General features: G+C 43.6%; 2 protein-coding genes across 3 annotated transcripts in view; one reads left to right on the forward strand and one right to left on the reverse strand.

Annotated features, from left to right (window-relative positions):
• mtus2a (microtubule associated tumor suppressor candidate 2a) overlaps positions 1–8,326 on the forward strand; it is a 65,069-nt gene extending 56,743 nt beyond the window's left edge. Inside the window, exons 8-15 of one of the 2 annotated variants that reach the window (XM_023805219.2) lie at positions 913–979; positions 1,610–1,824; positions 2,378–2,483; positions 2,737–2,810; positions 2,903–3,001; positions 4,103–4,222; positions 4,588–4,688; positions 5,918–8,326. In XM_023805219.2, the coding sequence (XP_023660987.1) occupies positions 913–979; positions 1,610–1,824; positions 2,378–2,483; positions 2,737–2,810; positions 2,903–3,001; positions 4,103–4,222; positions 4,588–4,688; positions 5,918–6,128 (993 nt within the window). In that variant the 3' untranslated portion in view covers positions 6,129–8,326. The remainder of the gene's footprint in view (positions 1–912; positions 980–1,609; positions 1,825–2,377; positions 2,484–2,736; positions 2,811–2,902; positions 3,002–4,102; positions 4,223–4,587; positions 4,689–5,917) is intronic. The other variant, XM_023805220.2, reaches the window with a different exon arrangement.
• Positions 8,327–12,189: 3,863 nt separating this feature from the next.
• On the reverse strand, positions 12,190–19,467 carry LOC111840442 (stomatin-like). The gene is made up of 8 exons (XM_072702286.1): positions 18,546–19,467; positions 17,485–17,669; positions 15,343–15,446; positions 15,031–15,103; positions 14,528–14,610; positions 13,684–13,887; positions 13,322–13,456; positions 12,190–12,823 (listed from the first exon to the last, which is right to left on the reverse strand). The coding sequence occupies exons 2-8, from the start codon at positions 17,606–17,608 to the stop codon at positions 12,632–12,634; spliced, it is 915 nt and encodes a 304-aa protein (XP_072558387.1). The 5' UTR covers positions 17,609–17,669; positions 18,546–19,467; the 3' UTR covers positions 12,190–12,631.
• Between the last annotated feature and the right edge of the window lie 1,691 nt (positions 19,468–21,158).

The raw sequence follows: 21,158 nt of genomic DNA on the forward strand, positions 1-21,158 counted from the left end.
CTGCGTCTGGCCCAGTTATGCCGATGCGTCCGTGTCCTCCTGCCACCTGTCGGAATGCCATGTGAAGTAGCATGATGTCCAGCGGAGACTGACAGCGTTTGAGGTTTTCGCTGAGGGTTCACGTTCGCCGGCTCAGACCGGGCCGGCCCGTTTTACACCATCCTGTCGGGGCTGGGCGTGTTTCGGCATGGGTGTGGGAAGGGGCTCGTCAGCCCGGGGAGAGCAGAACCGGTTTGCCAAGGCCATGATGTGAGCTGTTCCTCCCGCGCTGCGACCAGGTAGGTTCTGCGGATAGTCCAGCCAGCTTTGGGGGGGGGGAATTTTGGATCCTGGGGCTCACATTTGAGGTGCCTACAATCTAAGCCAGGGTGTATTTGGCTGGGGAGGCCCCTGTGCTGGAGTGGAACAGCCTGCTCATAAAGTCACTGTGACATAGCAGCTCCGCAGTGAGCTAAAAGTCACTGCATCGCCCGCAGTGAGCTTAAAGTCACTGCATCACCCGCTGAGTCACGCTCTGCCTTTCTGCTCTTCGCCGGTCCATCGCTGTGGCTCATTTCCTAATGAAAGGTACCTGTCCTTACTGTGACTTCTGCATTCTGAGACGCTGAGATGCGATGCTTATGTGGACGATTTCAGAAGAATGACAGAGTCGTCGATAAAGGGGGAGAAATTTAGCTGCAACCCCTCTGTCTTTGTGACTGGGTGGCTGGGGGAGAGCTGGATTTCCTGAAGTGAGGCTGTAATGACATGATCAGGGATGCTACTCCTCACCAGACGTGAGCAGGACTGGGATGCCAATGATGGCATAGGAGGAGGAGGGGGGGGGGGGGACTGTCATTGGATGTGCTTGCTGCGTGAGAGCGTGACGGGGGTGTCCCCAGTGCCTCCTGACGCCGTCTCCCTATGTTGCAGAGTAACCAGGCCACCCAGAAGGAGAAAGAACTGTCCCTGGAACTCGAGAGGATCAGAGATGAAGTGGGTGAGTCATCCGTCACCCCCGTGGGGTTATTCGACACTCCTTGTGAGCGGAGATTCCAGATGAGTCACGCCTGGGTGTGGGGTTCTGCAGACTGACCGTGACTGGAGCTGACAGCACTGCAAGGCTGGGGTTCTGCAGACTGACCGTGACTGGAGCTGACAGCACTGCGAGGCTGGGGTTCTGCACAGCGTTCAGTGTTTTCGGTTGCTCTATTTTACTCACCTGGCTGCCCATTTTAATATACAGTGACCTTCTCTGAAATGTATTGGCCATAAACTGAGACTACGTGTGAATGTTTTTGGTATTCGGATGACAGTTAACCTGAATACACTTTCAGAAAAAAAGAGTATCAATTTGTACCTTTGCTTGTCACTGTGGCTGTACCCTCAAGGTTCTGACAATTGTACCCTGTAGCTGTAGGTACTTGTACCTTTTAAGATACAGAAATGAACTATGAGGAACATTGTTTGCACCTTGGGAATGTTCCTCAGAGGCTCTGCCTCTGGCCCACCCTAGAATCCCTGTGAGGTCAGAGCCTCTCCTTTGGGGTCCCTACACACCCCCTGACTCCTTGTCCCCCAACCTCTCTATATCCCTGACGCCGCCATGTTCCTGCCTTCCCCCCCCCAGCCTCCAGCACGTCTCGCTGGGAGCGCCTTCAGAGGGACAAGGAGACCCTGGAGCGGAGCTTTGAGCGTGAGCTACAGGTGCTGCAGACACAGCAGGAGGCGGAGCTTGGTGCTCTGGAGGCGGGGCTAAGGGCACAGCACATGGAGGAGAAGGAACACTTGCGATCTCAGCATCAGGCTCAGCTGGAGGAGCTGCAGAACCACCAGCAGGACAAGGTGGGTGAGGGAGGCTGGCCAAGGTGCAGAACACACTTACTGCCACTAGGTGCCATCGTACTTAAATAAGCAAAACATAACCAGGGTGACGAACCATTCATAACCATTAACATAAATTATTTAACTTCACATCCTACTATATAACTGGGTAAACATGTTTGTGCTAGACCACCTTTGATCTTAGTAAATCTAACTGGCTTAGTTAAAGCTGTTTTTCTCAACCCAGTCCTTGGGATCCCCCAGACAGTCCACATTTTTGCTCCCTCCCAGCCCCAAACACATCTCTGCCAGGTATTTGCTGTTCCTGAATACTTGATTGTTTGGTTCATGTGTGTTGGGAGCTGAGAGGGAGCAAAAATGTGGACTGTCTAGGAGGTCGCTGAAGACCGGGTTTGAGAAACACCGGGTTAAAGATATGAAAATCATGTAACATGGACCACATGTAGATCTGCTCACATTTCTGTTGAGGGCAGGTTAAACCTCATAGTATGTAAGGGGTGGGGGGTGCAGAGCTGTGAGTGGCATCAGAATTGCCTGTTTCAACTTGTTGCAGATTCAGGATATGACCATGAACCACGAGGTGGCCATGGAGGACATGGAGAACAGCCATAACTCAGCCGTGGTAGCACTACGGGAAGAGAATGAGGCCGGTCTGAGAGGTGTGTGTGTGTGAGCTGTAGGTACAGCCTTCCCCAGATGGGGGCGACAGAGTACACATTTACCCCTGCTCAACTGGGCATAGAAATCCTACACAGGTTTAAGGCTGTCCAGGGAACATCTTAATTCCCAGCCTTTATGAGGATGATTGTATCGTTCCACACCTACGGGCAGCAGACAGTGATTTTTCAAGTACACGACGTTTGCATTTCTGACACGTCTCACTGCTTGGGCCCCTCCTGTCTGTCGCGGCAGAGCTGAGGATGACGCACGAGCATCAAAGGAAAGCCATGGAGGAGAACTTTGAGCAGATCAGGCTTTCGCTTCAGGTAGGAGGCTATTTTTCCAGTGGCCCTCTTCACACATCTGTGCAGCATGTGAGATCCTGACGAGGCTGGACGCCATTGTGTGTTCTGACCAGGACCAGGTGGACACACTGACATTCCAGAACCGCACCTTGCGAGATCGGGCCAAACGTTTCGAGGAAGCGCTTCGGAGGAGCACCGACGAGCAGATTGTGGTACGGGGAGCTGCACACACATGCCACACCTCTTCTGGGCATCACTGGCCCCAGCTGAAAGCTGATTGGCCCCCAGAGTGCTTCATCCCTGTCACTCCCCAATTCAAAACATATCATTGGCTAATCATAAGTGTGGTCCCTCTCTATGAATTTTGGCCCCTTTATGCCCCCAACCTTAAATAATCCTACAATCACCCCTTTACCTCTTTCATATGGCCGTCCTGTGTCTGCTGTCCAGCTGTTTTTTAATTCCTGAGTATGAAGACATACCCACAGACAAACACACATATGCACTCTTTTAAACGCGTATGTTAGCACATATAGTGCAGAGTAACACATGTTTAAACTATTTAAGTTAGTGATTGGTAGGGTAATAGCAGACCTTACTCTTACAATTCATGCCGACTTTCTTTGATGATGGGTATCGGCATATAAAACAACGTGCAAGACATTTTGTTGAAATTCCTGCAATTGGACATTGTCCACTCCAGTGTTCTTATAGTTTGGACATTTTAAATTTAGTGTTTATTTTTATATTGTTTTCAATTTTTATTTACAGTTTGGTTTTATTTGTTTCTGTTAATTTTACTTGAACTATATTTTTCTGTTTAGTTTTTATACATTTTAGTTTCGGTTTAAGTTTTAGTCATTTTATTTCTTGGTACAAACTGAAAGCTGTAGAGCTATTTTATGTGTCTGATCTTAGGCGAATCCTACACGAATGCACAGTGCCTACTAATGTACTAATGCCCGCAAAATGGGCAAAACATGTTCTGGGTATAATTTATGGCAATTAAAGACAAACAGAAAAATCTATAATTCAGCTAAACAGTACAAAAAATGTTTGACATTGTTTTTATTTTGTTTCCATCAGTTTCAGAAGCTATATTTATAATTTTCATTTCATTGTATTTTTTGTATCTTATTTCATTGCAGTTTGTGAATTTTTTTTGTATAGTTTCAGTTTTAGTTATTGTTAAGAATAATAACCAGGTGCACGTCTGACCTAATTCCATCATAGCTAGAGGCTTCCCACAGTATCTGGGACCTGATGGGACACAGTCAGAGAAACATTTTTCTCCTCCTTAATTTTGTGCACAGGATGCCCTGGCCCCTTATCAACATATTGAGGAGGACCTGAAGAGCCTGAAGGATGTGCTGGAGATGAAGAATCAGCAGATCCATGAGCAGGAGAAGAAGATCTGTGAGCTGGAAAAACTGGTAGGCTCAAAAGGAAAGGTGGAGAAATCAGCTCAGAGAAATTAATATATTCAGTCCATAGCCAATCATCAAGCTCAGTAATCAAGTTATTGATTTTATTGGGGTTCTTTATTTATTTATTTATTTGTTTATATATTTGTTTGTTTGTTTGTTTTTTTTGTATTTCATTTTATTTTATTTTATTTTATTTATTTATTCGGGTGAAAGCTTGTATTTTGTTCAATGCTATTTTGAAACGCCGAACAGTTCTGCTTTATTTAGTAAGCAATGTACCATGGTTCACAAATTGCCGCGGTACAGTTGTAAGAATTCTGATTATTTAGAAAGAATTTAATGCTGCGCTCCACGTTCATTCGCTTCTTGAGCAGGCCCAAAAGAACATCTTCCTGGAGGAGCGAGTCCAGGTGCTGCAGCAACAGAATGAGGACCTGAAGGCCAGAATCGACAACAACCTGGCTCTCTCCAGGTGCCCACTTTTGTCTGCACCTCATTCACCCCATTATTTAAATCCACCCACATGGTCAGCAAAATGCCTCTTCAACGTGGAACTCATTAGCGTTATTCTGCTAGCATGTGAGTAAGGTATCTCATTCTGCTTCAACACTGAACTACAGCCAAAAGAAAATCTGAATGGTTAGTATGGGGGCTAAGTGGCTTTCTTATGAATCAGTTTACCAGCTTGGGATTAAATAATGCTTTATTTGCCTTTGGATGAGTACAGTTATATTGTAATACTTCTTTTCACATATCCCATCATGCTCCCCTTTCTGACGCACACGTACAGGTGGCAGTCATCATTTATCTAGCACCCGGGGAGCATTTCAGGGGGTTAAGGGCCTTGCTCTAGACCCCAACAGACATTTTTCTGTGGGCGGGATTTGAACCAACAACCTTCTGATCACACGCAGAGAGGCCTGAGTCACACACTAAATAAGTAGCCGGGATGGCAGACAGGTCCATCTCATATAGCTGTTGGAGGAGGGAATGGTTTTTGAATGTGTGAAACAATGCATGCAAAGTAGGCACAGAGTCTGGAGGAACCGTGGCAAGGTCAAGCATGGCTGAGAAGTCGGAAGACTTTTGAGTAATAGATACAGCAACAGGTGAAGGAAGCACTTACAGTACATGCAACTTAGTTTTGTTGTCCATCTTATACCATTGTGCCAATTTATTAAAACAATTGGTAATTTTTCTGCAATCTGATTTTCAGTTTAATTCCAGAAAGCCAACAATACGCCTTCATTAGTCACTTTTCAGTATGTTGGGGATTACATCATCATATGTAGGAAATTTCATCATTGTTACATTTCCTGATGGGTCAGGCATCGTTCAGTATGATGTAGCCCTGTGCCGTAAGTCAAAAAGGGTGAGGAATTTCATCAACAAGAAGAAAATCAAGGTGCTTGACTGGCCTGGATACTCTTTGGATTTAAACCCTATAGAGGTCAATCTGCAAGCAGCGCCATGGAATGGACCGTACCACAAAAGATAAACATTAATTCAAGTATGATACCGGTACCCCAAGATCATTAAAGACTTCTCAAAATTGTTGGATTCCATGCCAAATCACATCCAACTGCTATTAAAAAACCTAGAGGTCATATATTGAAGTGTTGATGTGTTGAAGTTGTGTCAATTAATTTGCACAAGGGTGTAAAGTGATGAGTTTCGGCCGCTGCCCTGTCTTGGCTGCAGGCAGCTCTCTGAGGAGAACGCCAACCTGCAGGAGCACGTGGAGAAGGAGAGCAAGGAGAAGAAGCGACTGAGCCGCAACAACGAAGAGCTGCTCTGGCGCCTTCAGACGGGCGAGCAGAGCCCCCGAATGCTCTCCCCGTCCTCGTCACCGGCCCATCGCGGCTCTCCGGGGGCCACTTCCCCCTCCTGGCCACAGCCCCTCCCCAGATGAGCTACCCCCCTCCCAGCGTCTCGGCCTTCATCCGTCCCCCAACTTTCCCTCTTAGCCCTCTGCAGCCTAGAGATCCTGACCTATAACTCGCCTTCCTGTGCTGGACAAACCCAAACCTGTTTATCCCAATAATATTTCCCATCTTCAATTTGCATAAGAGACACTTGTGTATCATTTTGTAGCTTAAGGATGAACTTATGATTCCTGCCCAGTCACACACAGTACATATTTACAGACAGATACAGACATATCACTTCTCCTTTGCACACTATATATATATTCTCCTGACTTTGAAGTTAGAAAAACATTCTCTGACTTCTTGGAATTGTACATGAACAAATTTGCGATAAGTAGAGTTTTTTTTTTTTAGTCTTTAACAGTTTCAATATTTCTCCTTTTTATGAATAATAAAAATCACATAGACAAGGACAGCGGATATCACTGCTGGCTTCACAGACATTGGTCCAAGTGCCGGCAACCAAGAAAATGGACTGAAAGCACGTGCGTGACGTGGGTCTGTCTCCATGTGGGTACATATCTATAAGGTTTGTCTTTTCTTCTACTGAGTGGCAGGATCGTTGATTCTGAAGAAAGCCCGTCAGGACACAGCTGCATCTCTTCAAAGAAGCGCCTTAGTTTCCAGGCCCTTTGCCCAAGTGGCCTTCATCCCTCCTACCAGCAATCTCATACTGGTCAGCCTAACCAAGTCAGATGAAGTCCCTCAGAGTAGAGATGGACCTCCCTCATCTGTGGCAGTCTCATTCTGGGCAAATTCCCTCATCTGAGATGTTGAGATGTGGTGCTTCCGTCAGCCACACCAGGAGGAACTTGCTGAGGAGGATCTAAGTAGGAATGGTCCAGACTGGGACGATCCTGTTTGAAGTGGCCATACAGGACCAGCCTAACAAACAAAACTCAACCAGATTATCAAGTAGGCATGCATCCAGGGATGCTTCTATTAAAGCGGGCTGTCTCCTTCCTGACAGTAAGGTAAAACAGGAGTAAAACTAGGAAGTCAACAGATGGACATGGGGGCATTAGAGAAGCAAATGTATTAAAAGCAATTGCTGTTGTTCCTCGCTGACATTTGTAAATTATCGGACAACTTTGCAGTGTAACGCATGCAAGTCTTCCAGCTGTTATGAATAACCTCAAATTATTGTGTTTTTTATCAATACGTGCAAGGTGTAGACAGACATAGCATGTCTGAAGATAAATGTCACTAATGTGGTGCATTGGGAGAATCCAGTTACCACTCACTTGGTAGGCGTGAAGAAAACTCCTTTCCTTTGAATGAGAGAGGGAGATTTATTCTGTACTGGGCAGTGGCGCGGGGGGTGGAGATGATGTGTGAAGTATTACTGTACTATAATGTTCAGGGATTATCGGCATGTCAGCTTAAACACATGCGTGAGGCATGATGTCACCAGTGAGTCCAGGTTACTTGGATACAGCCAGTCACTTCACAAATGCACGCGGTCACATCGAAACATCCATCAAGGCATGATCTTCAGCTTGCGGTGTTTGGGGCTTGACGACGAAAGTAGCCCCGGTCATGTTTTCGTTGTGTGTTTTTTTTTTTCTTTTCTTAGACTCGCAACCGTATTCTTGATGTCTGCAGGATTAGTGGACTACACTAGTCATCTGAAGCTAGTCAAAAAGGGACACAAGCAGAAGGGCGGGTAACTGAATGTGATTGGATACTTTAGACAGGAAGTGCGAGCGAATGGTCCGTGTCAAAATATGCTGAAGGAACAGAGCATGTCTACTACTGTGGAAATAGGCACTTTATACCAAGGCAAAATGTACATGTTATTGTGCACAAAATTGTGAATTTATTTATTTATAATTCATTTGCACTTTTGTTTTATCAAGGTGTTCTTTTTCTGTTTTTCTTACAATGACAGGTATGAAGATGGTAGGAAAGTCCATTTAATGAGCATTTGTAAAATCAAAAAGAAAGTGTTTATAGATTAAAAAAAAAGTTTGAGACAAACTGAAAAAAAGTCAGTTTTCATAAGTAATTTATTACAGGGACCATTTTTGTCAAATAAAAAATAGAGTAGGTGGGTTTGTATACCTAAGCATTTTATAGAGTTTATACTGCAATAGTAGGATTGTAGTTTTCTCTTACAAGAAAACAAAAGATCCATTTCAGCACCCAACACAATTTTTATCATAAAATGTTTGAAATTATATTATTTTGTCTTTGAAGTTAATATTCATTGTCAGGGTTAGTCTGTTTAAACAAGCTTCCCAAGTCCAGGTGATGCAGATCTTGGATTACTTTACATTTTTTTCCCCCAGTAACGTTAGGTTAAAGTTTGCTTTTAGTTAAACAAAAATTTAACTGAAATGGAGAATGTTTTACGAAGAAGTAAGCAGACGGACAGGGATGTTAACAAGCGTGTCAGCTGACCTCTGCATGCTGGAAGGCATTCGTCAGCAGGCGTCGTTGATTGTGGAGTATAAGCACTGAATATTCACATGGAAGTCAGGTGGAATCGAGATATAATTGAAAACATTGTTTATTATGGAATAATGGTCTGAGATGTCACACTGTGAACCTACAGGTTAAAGAACGTGAATGAGTACCTATGAAAGGCAATACCTCTCCATGTGTGTGTCATTTTATGTGTAAGATGTTTCAGGAAAAGTGTATGATAACGTAGGGGGTAACTTATAATGAACGAGAGTAGCTTGCAGTCCCTACACGGGACTGTGAGCTGCCTAGCCAGCATACCTATGTAATATATTGCTTCTAAAGCCTGTTTTCAATGGCGGTGATTGTAGCTGGCATCCAACCATCAGAGCTGCCGTGTATCATGGTAATTGACTTTCCGTCGGAAAGGAAAATCTTTCGGCTTGGAGCAGAAGCAAGACTTCCGGCTGCTTTGTGGTTTGAACCGCACTTCGCCTCATGAACTCCATTGCGAAAAGAAAGCTCTCACTAATTTATCTGCTTGTTCACCTTGCACAAAGTGTTGCGTTTTGAAACGAAAGACTGCGTGTCACCCAAAAACAAAAAACAAACCATAACACCTCTTTCAGTATGTCATTCAAAGTAAGGACCAAACCACATATATGAACGTCTTTATGCCTACAGTCTTTTTTTTTTTTTTAACTAAACCGAATGCAACTCAATCAGCAAATAAGTATTTTAAACCAGAATCACCTCAGTTACAGGAGATACTTGGAATTGCAGGAGTCCGACATTCTACCAAGCTGCAAAAAATATGGAGTAATGAACAGCAGAGTATTGTGCAATTACAAAAAAAAAATTCTCTCTGGGTCCAGCTGTACATAAACACTTAGTGGCCAGTTCATGTGGTTCCACCTTCTGGCTAATGCAAATATCCTGCTCCTCCGAACAATGAATCATGTGGCTGCAGCTGATTACATACAGCAGACACACAATATAGGGTCAAGAGGTACATTTACTGTTTGACTAAGCATTAGAACGACTAAGACGCCTGATCTAAGAGGTTTTGAGGGAGGTGTGATCATTGGTGCCATAAATGGTTGGTCCAGCCTCTCAGAAACAGCCGCCTGACTTGGATCTTCCTGAGTTGTCACTGAACAATGCAAGTCATATACCCTTGATACAGTTTTGGAGATGAAAGTATTAGCTAGGTGTCCCTAATAAAGTGGCCACTGAGTTTGTTTATGTCATATATTCTCAGCATCAGGTAGCACTGTACAATTCCACCGGGTAGTGAAGTCGCACTAACAGCTTCTGTGTCCTGTGGACATCACCCAGTGTTGAATGTCTGCAATTATTTGTAGGATAAATTGACACAGTCAGTAGGGGGCTATTTATGAAATATGTTTTGGAACTCTTATTGTATACCTGTATTTGATTGTACAGTCAAATGGATGTTAATCCCATACTTCCATAGGTTGTTTAACACGTTGATATAACAGCATGTTCGTTTTAGCACCTGATTGTCTTTTTTAATCTTCTTTATATTATAGTTAAAGCTGTAACTGTAGCTTAGGACAGTATTTCTTAATCCGGTCCTTCGAGGCTCTCAGACAGTCCACGTTTTTGCTCCCTCCCAGCTCCCTGCCAGACAGTCCACGTTTTTGCTCCCTCCCAGCTCCCTGCCAGACAGTCCACGTTTTTGCTCCCTCCCAGCTCCCTGCCAGACAGTCCACGTTTTTGCTCCCTCCCAGCTCCCTGCCAGACAGTCCACAGCAAAACTTCGACTGTCTGAGAGTCTCGAAGGACCGGATTGGGAAACACTGGATTAGAAGATTCACTTGGGGTTTTGTAGAACATAGGACATGGAACACTACATGTGTATGTTGATGCGTTTCATTGAAATTTGGACAATTAGTAAAAACTGGTTAATAAAAAAAAAAAAAGTGTTGGCATGACTGTTGCACTTTTTTACAACTACGCTGGAATCCTGGAATGTAAAGTCCTGCTGAAGAACCATCAAAAACGTTTGTTGACAGGAGTGTTTACAGTGGATATAAAAAATGCACACACCCGTGTTAAAATGCCAGGTTTTTGTGATGTAAGACAATGAGACCATGATAAATAATTTCAAAACTTGTCTCACCTTCAATGTGATTAAGCTGTAATTAAATCAAAAGCCATTAGTCTTTCACGGACCACTTGTCCTTCAATAGAAATATACAGGTTATAGCTGACAATTCCAATTAAAGGTGGGAAAAGTTTTGAAATTATTTATCGTGGTCTAATTTTTTACATCATAAAAACCTGCCATTTTATATCCACTTCATGTATACTATTTATTAGCTCTCTTATGTATGTAATAATGAGCTCCAACTCTCAAACACAACACTGAAAATATGCATCCTTAAGCTTCAGAAGTTCAATTGTCTAATAGAGGCTGGACAAGTTCTCAAAACATAAACATGGACGTTAGTCATTAATTCCAAGGTGAAGATCAAAATTTTTGGAACACAAGATGGGTTTGAGCAAAAACATGGAATACCAGGTTACTCTGCCTTATATCCTCCCAGAAGGGGTTTTGAACCCCCATTATACCGAGTATACGGGTAGAGAATGAGGACCACTTGTGATTGGTGTAACATCATTAGTGTTAAAACAGAGAAATGTCCCTGCACGTATAGATTTAAAACATTTGCAAATTTGTGTGTAGTAATGAAAAATGACTTTCTGCTTTGCAGAGTAACATTGTAGTGAGGGATTACACTTGCTGTTTTGCAAATGTTAATTGCCATTTGAGAAACGCTCCAAAAAAATTGAGAAAAACTGCAAGATCCCTTAGCATGTTACAGGATCAGGAAGATTTTGTTAGATATCAGTTTATATTTTACATTTGAACCTTTGTTCTTATGTTCTTATTAGTTTTCCATGAACCTCTTGTGTTGTCACTTCTTGTTCTGACAAGAGGATCAGGTCAATATTTACCTCATGTCCCTCCCATTCCTACCCGTGCCAGGTGCCGTGTTTGCCTGGGTGCCTCTTATGGAAATGCTCGGTGTGGGTGTGGCATTCCCTCTTTTCAGTGGCGAATCTGCTTCCGACTGGAAGCTGCACTGAGAGTCGGGCAACTGATCTGCCCCGATGCTAATAAGTGAAACTGGATAAGCAAATATGCATGCAGCAAATATGCATGCAAAACAGCGAACAGAATTCAGAAAGGTCCTTTTCTCTGTGTTATCAGATCCAACCATTGCTCTGAATCAGATAATTTGCCATAGCCACTAATGCAATCCAGAGTTACGGTACGTGTGATTGTGCATGTGAGGTCTCTCACACACTCACTCACACATACTGTGGGCAACAAAGAATCTCTGATTCAATGCCCTAAAGCATTGCCTTCATAGTCATTTCAATGAACAAGACATGACAGCTGTAATATACATAAATAAAAAATATTATAATGTATATTCAGATTGTCATATCTTTTTTCTTCTGTTCTCCAAAAAGTAACTGATATCTAGCCGCTCCGTGTATTTATTAAATCTCACCTTCAGCTCACTTAATTGTGTAAAATGAATTATATAATTATATAAATTATATTAAAATGTTGGCTTAGAATCAGATGCACTTTGTCATGCATAGTTATAGTGTACATTTATTACATTCTTTTTCCAACCATGCCAGTTATCTCTTTGGATATAAATTTTCAGTGGTATATAAGACAGGCTTAATTCCCATTTACCAACATTTTAAATTAATTAAAACAAGTAAAAATGCTTAAAACTATATCATTTGACATAAAGAGCAAATTAACATTCACAGTGGTTTCTCATCTGCAGGGCAGCATAAGGACATATACGTTACAAATTCATCGTTAAACTCATTTTCAGTTTTGTCGTAAATCACAACAAATACCAAGATCCATTAAAGATCTAGTCTAGATAACTATGTCACTATATAAATAACCAAAGTCTTGCAGGCAGAAAACGTCCACAGATCAAATTCATTAAACTTGATGGTGATTGGTCAAATCCAGATGGACTTCCTGTTCCTGATTTGCTGGTGAAGCAGAGGGGCGTGCTCATTTCTTGCCTATGAAGTGAGCCATGAAATCCATGGGCAGGGGGAAGACGATGGTGGAGTTCTTCTCTGCAGCGATGGTGTTGAGAGTTTGCAGGTAGCGCAGCTGCAGCGCAGATGGTGACTCAGCAATAACCAGTGAGGCCTCCTTCAGCGCCCGTGAAGCGTTCATCTCACCCTCTGCCGCAATCACCTAGACAGGGAACAAAAGAGGGCAAAATACACATCAGGGTCCATCCTAGAATGAGCTGTAATGATGATAATTAATGCAAACAGTTTCTGGGCTGTACGTCAGCATTTTTCTAGGCACTTATCTAAGACTCTTGCAAAATATTAATCTGCAAAAGTATGTTAAGATCAGGGCAGACCAGTGATTGATTGGTTATCTTCATTGGTTCAGTTGTGAGAAGTGCAGGGTCAGAAAGTAAAAATCCGACCAAGATTTAATTTCATCCGTCCAGTAGAGTATAAAGAGTCACAGTGACAGAGGACACACCAAAGTGCGCATGGAGAAGTAAAGTACGCTATAAACTCGGCTTAACACTCAATTAGTCAATTTGTGAAGCAGTAGCAGAAATCTCTGCTGTCTCTCTGACCTCCCCCTCATACAGCAGCACACTGCGTCCCGTTTCCCGCTGACAGCCTGCCCCCCCCCCCCCGTTTTGACCGCCGCCCACCCGCCATTGCTCACCTTGGCCCTGGCCTCCCGCGTGGCCTCCGCCTCGGCCGCCATGGCCCTCTGCAGCTGCTGCGGCAGCTTCACATCCTTGATCTCCACTCTCTCCACCATGATGCCCCAGGATTCTGTTGCCTCATCCAAGACAGTCTGTGTGTGTGTGTGTGTGTGTGTGAAACATCACAGACAGTGTCCAGTGTTGGCTGTCAGAAAACTAGCTTAATAATCCGTCAGCAGACTGCTACTTTGCCACTAGGGGGTGCAACTGCATGTTAGGGCTCAGTCACATCATCGGCGTAGAAGTTATTCAGTTTGCCAATGGCATGTGGCAGCCAAGGACAGTGGTGGGACCCCCCCCCCCCCCCCCAGGATGATACCTGCATGCTGTGTGAGATGCCCTCCCGGTCTGACAGCAGCTCAGAGAGGTTCTTGGTGCCCAGCACGTTCCTCAGGGTGGTCTGAGCCAGAAGGCGCGTCGAGAAATCTGCGTTTGTCACGTTGGTCACGGATGCAATAGGGGAGTTGACCCGGAAGTATACCACTCCATCCACGCTGACAGTCACTGAGTCTTTGGTAAGGATCTGCGATTTAAAAGGATGAATAATCAGACAAAGTAACTCTAAGCATGACACTAGAATGCAGCCATATTTTCGCCACATAATGTACAGTAACGGTCAAAAGTTTGGACACACCTTTTATTTGTAGTATTCTTTACATTGAAGAATAATTATAAAGACATCAAAACTACCAACAAAAAAAAAACACGTGGAATTATGCATTCATGGGGGGGGGCAGCTCTGTGGTTGAGACTCAGAAGGTTGCTGGTTCAAACCCTGTAGTCAGTAGAGTGATAAGCCCTTAACTCCAGTTACTCCAGGGACTGGCTGACCCTGCTGTCTCCTCTACACCAGTGGCCTCCTGAGATGCTTTTCCATCTGTCCTGAAGGAGCTCCCACATATATGCTGAGCTCGCATTGGCTGCTTTTCCTTCACTCTCTGGTCTAACTCCTCCAAAGCTATTTCTGCTGTGTTTAGCTCAGGTGGGCAGGTCAAGAGATACAACACAATCGTTCTTCTTTGTGGACGACTTGCCACGCCCAAACTTTTGACTGGTACCGCATGTAGTTAATATGAAGTTCCCTCCAGCAGATAAACGAATGGCATTCACCCGTTTGTAAACAGCTAAACGCACAGTATCCACTGCTGAGGGATATAATTTACCTCCTGGGGTGGGATGTTAAATGACACTGTTCTCAGGTCCACCTTGACGAAGGAATCAGTGCAAGGCAATATAAAGAAAATTCCTGCATGAGAAAAGGAAGACAGTTATGTGCAGATTAGATAGATAGATAGATAGATAGATAGATGATAGATAGATAGATAGATAGATAGATGATAGATAGATAGATAGATAGATAGATAGATAGATGATAGATAGATAGATAGATAGATAGATAGATGATAGATGATAGATAGATAGATAGATAGATAGATAGATAGATAGATAGATGATAGATAGATAGATAGATAGATAGATAGATAGATAGATGATAGATAGATAGATAGATAGATAGATAGATGGATGGATGGATGATAGATAGGCGACTCCCAAATCATACATGTTTTCCGCCCACACAGATAGAGATGGAGGGAAGGAGGGAGGGAGGGAGATCCCATGGAGAAAAGCAGAGTCCCTTGACCTGTCCCCTCCCAGCCCCTCTCACCTGGACCCTTGGCCTTCTTGTCTGTAATGCGACCCAGCCTGAATATAACGGCACGTTCATACTCTTGGACAATCTAGAACAGAATATGAACATTAGCATATGATGAGTAGTATAATCATAGTGACAGGGAATGAACAGGCCCTCTCAAAGACACTGTAACTGTATGCATGTATGCCAAGAGACAGCATTTACCTGCATAATGACATCAGTCACTGGACGTTTTAGCTATGCAGTATGGGCATGCATGTATTTAATTTCAATGATTTCAGTTTAGGATTTTAATCAACCATCAAAACAAAGCTGATACTATACCTTTAGACAAAGAAAGATGGAGACTGGGAGAGTGAACAGCATAAAAATAACAGAAAAGATCACCAGGACCCACCCACAGCAACCAATGTCACCTGTTTGTTCTTCTGAAAAACACAACAAGAAAAAAAAATAAAATGAATAATAAAACAAAAATGTAAGTTAGCCGTTATTTTCGATGCTCCTTTAGCATGTCCTCTACCGGTTTTCACGCTCTCCCACTGTGTGTCACATAAATAAATACGTTCCAATCATACATGCATTTCATCGTGTTACATTCTCAATTACTTTATTCTTTAACTTAAAAATAAATAACAGAGACATTAGGAATAAAGCCAAAGGAGAGGCTGACGTCACATTGTTATTATGTGGGCTGAGCCAGTAGACCAAACAAATTTCCTACCAAACAAAAATTGCTTCCAAGTGCTACAACGTATGCATTATGTCTATGAAGTCTGAAAATATCTACCATCCATGTGTCGCCATCAGAAGTGGGGGTTTGTATGGTAGTTTAACGTGGTTTATTCATATTTGTTTATTTGTATTTATTGTGTGCATTAAACAAATTGAGGTGATTTTTATTATATGGTTTTATTCTTAAGAACTCTGTAAATATGGGACCAGAGTGAACTTGTTCAATACTAAAGCATCACAATGTGTTTTGAGAGCAAAGTCTGCATATCCATGTCTTATGAGTCAAGAAAAGCAAATTATTTACTGGCAAAAGATAGTTATAATTTTTGATATATATATTTTGTTTGTTTGAAAAAAATAATGTATGCCAAATCCAAATTATTACTAAAGGCCACCAACATAAAACGAACGTATGCGTATTCTGACAACCTAGACTAGAATGCAGATTGCAATATTAACACTAAAATCATAGGAAGCATGTTTCTCCATTGAACAACAAAATGAAATATGCTTGTACAGTGTGAAGCAAAAACACAACAATGCCGTATCACAGCAGTTTGTGTGAAAGTATTACAACAGGAAACTACATAATCAATTTTGACCAACAAGACTAAAGCCACTTAAAATTGTGTGAAGCAACAGGAAATAACATTTTGCTGTGCAGAAGTGAATGTCTCCGGGCCAAGTGCATTCTTAATGCAGTAGAAATGTGTTATTAATAGTGTCTGTTGTGCAGAAGAAGCACATTAAAACTGCGGTTAAAGGAGATTCTGATGGAGGCCTACACCACAATATGACGACACAAGTAATATGAAAAAGCCATGTATGATTTGGGAGTCGCTGGCTTGGGCTGATCTGCACACTCGCTACGGGTTGCGAAGCACTGATCTGATCTATCATAACAAAGTGTGAGTGATGTTGTTGCCAGATTCAGCAAGCGACTATTGAAAGAAGGATATCTACTATGGGAGCTGTTAAAATCACTACTTGGCGTAATATACAAAGTTATGAAACTCTTGATTTTCTTGTTTGGTTTGTTTACACTGGAGTAGTTGAGTCACTATATCCGGCAAAGCGGGACGCGCTTCACGGCGTTTCTTGTGTCCAATTAATTGCGCAAATACTCTTGACTCACGACTCTTCCCTCCCACTGTGTTGTAAGTCACTCTGGTAGCGTATAATGATTTAAGTGGCGTGGCTCTGTATAGCTATAAGGAACAACCAATACATGTATGTATTTGAATTCGGCGTCATAATTCATATTATATGTATTATTAGTATATTCTTCATTTAAATTTCCATAAATTCTGAAAACTTACCTGTTGAACATCACAAATTATTCTGAGAGATAAAGGTGCTAAGATCTACAAAAATGAGTTGGAATATGGTGTTATTTATGTAAACATATACACTATAAAATATATAGAAAGTCTCTAGTTCCTCTATAAATAAGCTGCTGTTTTCCAGGACGGATTTGCTTTGATTGTTCCGCTATGTCATTCTCTCTTAGTTCTTTGACATGAAAGGAAAGACGTATGTATACACAACAGGTTTATCTCTAAAGAAAACTTTTAGAATCTGGATATTTAAAAAGTCCCAATGCTTATTGAGAACTATTTTTTTTCTGCCCCAAGACATCTTTCTAAAGCATAATTTAACAGTCCCAGCCAGACTATCCCTTAGTCCGACTCTCCAGACATCCAGGAAATCAACCCCCAAGCTTTCACTTACCGACCAGTGGCTCCCGGCTGCGCCCATTCTGTATGGCCTGGCTCTCCATTTCCATGTGGATGTTGTCTGGGGGAGTGTGTGAGGGAGACCTGCCACAGGTTTTGTTTATAGGGCTGCGTGTCATCCTGTGGGGGTGTGGCCTTAGCGCTGGGCCGCATGCATTCCATTTACCTCGGAAGTCAGAGCTGGGAATGATGTCACACCCGAGTTAACTGATTTCCAGTACAGCAAGTTGGAAAGCAAGATTTCTGGGTTAGCCAGATAACTTGTTGGATTTAGACAACTATCATGCCGAATCTCTTCCCCATCCAAATTCTTTCCCCTGTGATGCATCGCTCACCTGTTCGACTGAAAATGCAGTCATGATGATGCAATTTCAAGTTACCCCATGCATTTGAAGTTCACCTTTACCATTGCAGCCAAAGTTCACATCAGTTAAATGCTGTGTTGTTTGGCAGACTGAGGCGACACAACAGCGGAGAGGAGACAAGGCGAGAAGGTTTCACACAAAGTTGCTCTCCTTAGTGTAGTCCTTAAAACAGGGGTCTCCAACTCCAGTCCTGGAGAACTACTATCCAGTAGGTTTTCTATCCTACCTGGCTTCTGATGAGCCACACCTGTTCTCAGGTAAATACCACGGCCAGGTGTGGATCATCAGAAGTCAAGTAGGATAGAAAACCTACTGGATAGTAGCTCTCCAGGACCGGAGTTGGAGACCCCTGCCTTAAAAGGACCGCAACGACAATACTCCGACACCATGGAAACATAGGGGGATCCCGTAATGGACGGGAAGGCTAACACACGGTAGGACATTACGCAATGGCCAGAGTCACACAAGGATCAATCAAGCACCGTGTATAAACACAAGGGAATACAGCACAACAGATACACGGCACAACAAGTATTTACACTAGCAAATACATACAAAGGCTATTTACCAACCGCTCGCAAAGCATGCCAGGACTTGCAGATGGCACCGCTACTCGGAGCCAACTTGCTGGCACTACACTGCCCGCCCTCAAAGGATAGCCATCCCAGCGATCACCATCCCCAGTTGCTACCTCAGCTCTGGGACAAACCCCAAGGTCCAGTGGCAGCCGCTGGGGTGTCTCCGATGAAGCGGGGAGAGCCGACAGCTTGCAAGTGCAGGGGAGGCTTAACCTCTGGGGGTCGCCGGCATGGCTGGTCCCCCTGGCTGCCAAACCTTCCCCTCACGCGCCTTAGAGGGGACCTGCTACCCCTCCTGCTCCTTGGATCTGGTGGCCTCGCGCAGCCGTCTCCTCCTGCAGCTCACCGTGCTCCTCCCCCAGCTGGGCCTCTAGAGCATGATGATGCTTCTCCAACTTGACACACTCCTAAGCCAGGTAGACCTGCCATTTGCAACACTCCTACTCGGAGTCACGCAGCACGGCCTCTACCACCTGCTCCTCCAGGTCACGCTCTCTCTTCCAGGAGGCAATCTCCTCGCGTACCCCCTCCTTCAGTACATCCTGCAGTTGCTGCCCCCACTCCTCCAGCTTACGGCATCTCTGAGGTAGCTGGGCCTCTAAGGCACAACATGCCTCCTCCCAGCTGAGCAGCTTGGTCTCGCAGCCTCATAATGCCGCCTTAGCCAAACGCTCCTGGCAGTCTCGCCTCTGCTCCCAGCTCGCCGCGGAGCTGCTCCATCTCCCGCCCCTCCTGCTATATGGACTCACACAGCCGCTCCCAGTCCTGCTCCTCCAGTTCACAGCGCTCCCGAGTTAGCCTGGCCTCCCAGCTGTGGTGCCTTTTCGCCTGGAGGAGAGCAGATTCCGCCTGATGGCTCTGACGCTAATAACTGGGGTCACGCTGTGGCTCCTCGCAGCTGACGAGCGCTGAATGGCTGGTAAGTGATCAGAGTCCACAGCAGTGCCCGCCTTCCTCACTCGGTGATGTCATTGTCTCCAACAAGGGCCCGTGGTCTGGAATGGCTTCTGGGCGTTCTGCATGGATCTGGGGCACTTCGGGAGAACGGGGCGGCACCTTCCTCACTGCACCTGCGTCATAACTGGTTTGATTGGTTTCATCATTGGTCTGTTTGCTGATATCAGCATAACAGTGGTGTGATCAGAATAGCCGATGTGGGGGAGGGGTGAAGTTCTGTATTCTCCTTTGTATGTCGTATGGATAGGACATGAATGAAGGAAGGAAGGAAGGAAGGAAGGAAGGAAGGAAAGAAGGAAGGAAGGAAGGAAGGAAAGAAGGCAGGAAGGAAGGAAGGAAGGAAGGAAGGAAAGAAGGAAGGAAGGAAGGAAAGAAGGCAGGAAGGAAGGAAGGAAGGAAGGAAAGAAGGAAGGAAGGAAGGAAGGAAAGAAGGAAGGAAGGAAGGAAAGAAGGAAGGAAGGAAGGAGCGAGCTTGTCACCTGTCACCACACAGTCCAGGACACCCTTCTCATCATCACCATAAACTTTATCACTCTAACCATGACTGTCAGTGAAGTACATTTATTAAGAGTTGCTGGTTCATATATATGCAGAATGGTGATTAGAAACACTGATTGTATTTAAATATAACATTAAATTGACATTATTTTCCATTATTCAAAACAGATTGTGGATCTGATAAGACGATAAGCTTTTAGGAATGTGACTCACGATGTTACTTAATCTCCCCTGAGATTTCTACGGCATTTACTGATTGAACTTATAAATGGTGGTAAAGAGTTCTGTCGGTACCAGTTTACAAAACCCTTATAAAGAGTTTATGAATTGTTTATAATCAGGTTATTAATTAGGCTGTAACACTTTGTACATCATTAGCAGACAATTATAAACAGATTATAACAGTTTTCTTTTTTGTTATTGAAGATGAGCATCCCAAGGTCACCAAGGTCCAGACCTTTGTCATTTTTTTAAGAGCTAAAAATAAAATTTGAAACTAAATGTTCACCTGAATAAAAAATCAGCAGTTTAAAATGTCTCCGGGCCCAAGTGCATTCTTAATTCATTTTGAATGTGTTATTATTATATTATTATATAGTGTCTGCTGTGTGTATGTGAGAAAAAGCTAGAGCATTAAGTATCAGCGTGCTAGAGCATGTGCGACTCATGATCTGCATGCATGCAAGTCGCTGACAGCAGGTCAAATTCACGTTGTGTGCATGTGACCATGCAGCATTGTGAGGGCGGGTGTGCAGGGAGCATATCATTCGGAAAGATGGAACAATGATCATTATCTGTACGAAACGTTCCAAAACATCAACCTGCTTTAGTGTCTGGAGTAAAGATAATGTATGAAACATGTTAACTATAAGTGTAGGCTAGGCTACTCTGGCCATGTTAAAGGTTGGGCTTCTTTCATATTATGCCTAATAGGCTAGATTAGGCTAACTAACGCCTCACATTACGTCATTAATGAAAAATAATGATAAACAGCTTATGAAGGGAATGGTATCAGTAATAGTGTCCAGAGAAATATTGATATATCAAAAGAAGCATGTTTGATGTTTGTGTGTTTCTTGAAAATAGAAATAGGCCTTCTGTATGTAATGTGTGATTGACGAGGCCCAACCCCCACCCCCGGGTGCCGTACCTGACCATTTACCAAACCCTGGCTACAGCCCAAAATACTGCACATTCCTCAGGGTGTCACTTGTCTTAGTTCTTAGATTACCTCATAAAAATATTCAGCAGAGTTAAGGGCATGATCATCA

This window comes from Paramormyrops kingsleyae, chromosome 18 (genome assembly GCF_048594095.1).
Source record: "Paramormyrops kingsleyae isolate MSU_618 chromosome 18, PKINGS_0.4, whole genome shotgun sequence".
NCBI classification, from domain to species: domain Eukaryota; kingdom Metazoa; phylum Chordata; class Actinopteri; order Osteoglossiformes; family Mormyridae; genus Paramormyrops; species Paramormyrops kingsleyae.

Coding starts and splice junctions, on each gene's coding strand:
- LOC111840442 (XM_072702286.1), bottom strand. CDS start 17,608: ATGACACGCAGCCCTATAAACAAAACCTGTGGCAGGTCTCCCTCACAC. Junction 15,104..15,342: donor CCATCTTTCTTTGTCTAAAG/GTATAGTATCAG, acceptor ATTCTGTTCTAG/ATTGTCCAAGAGTATGAACG. Junction 13,457..13,683: donor GCATCTCACACAGCATGCAG/GTATCATCCTGG, acceptor ACACACACACAG/ACTGTCTTGGATGAGGCAAC.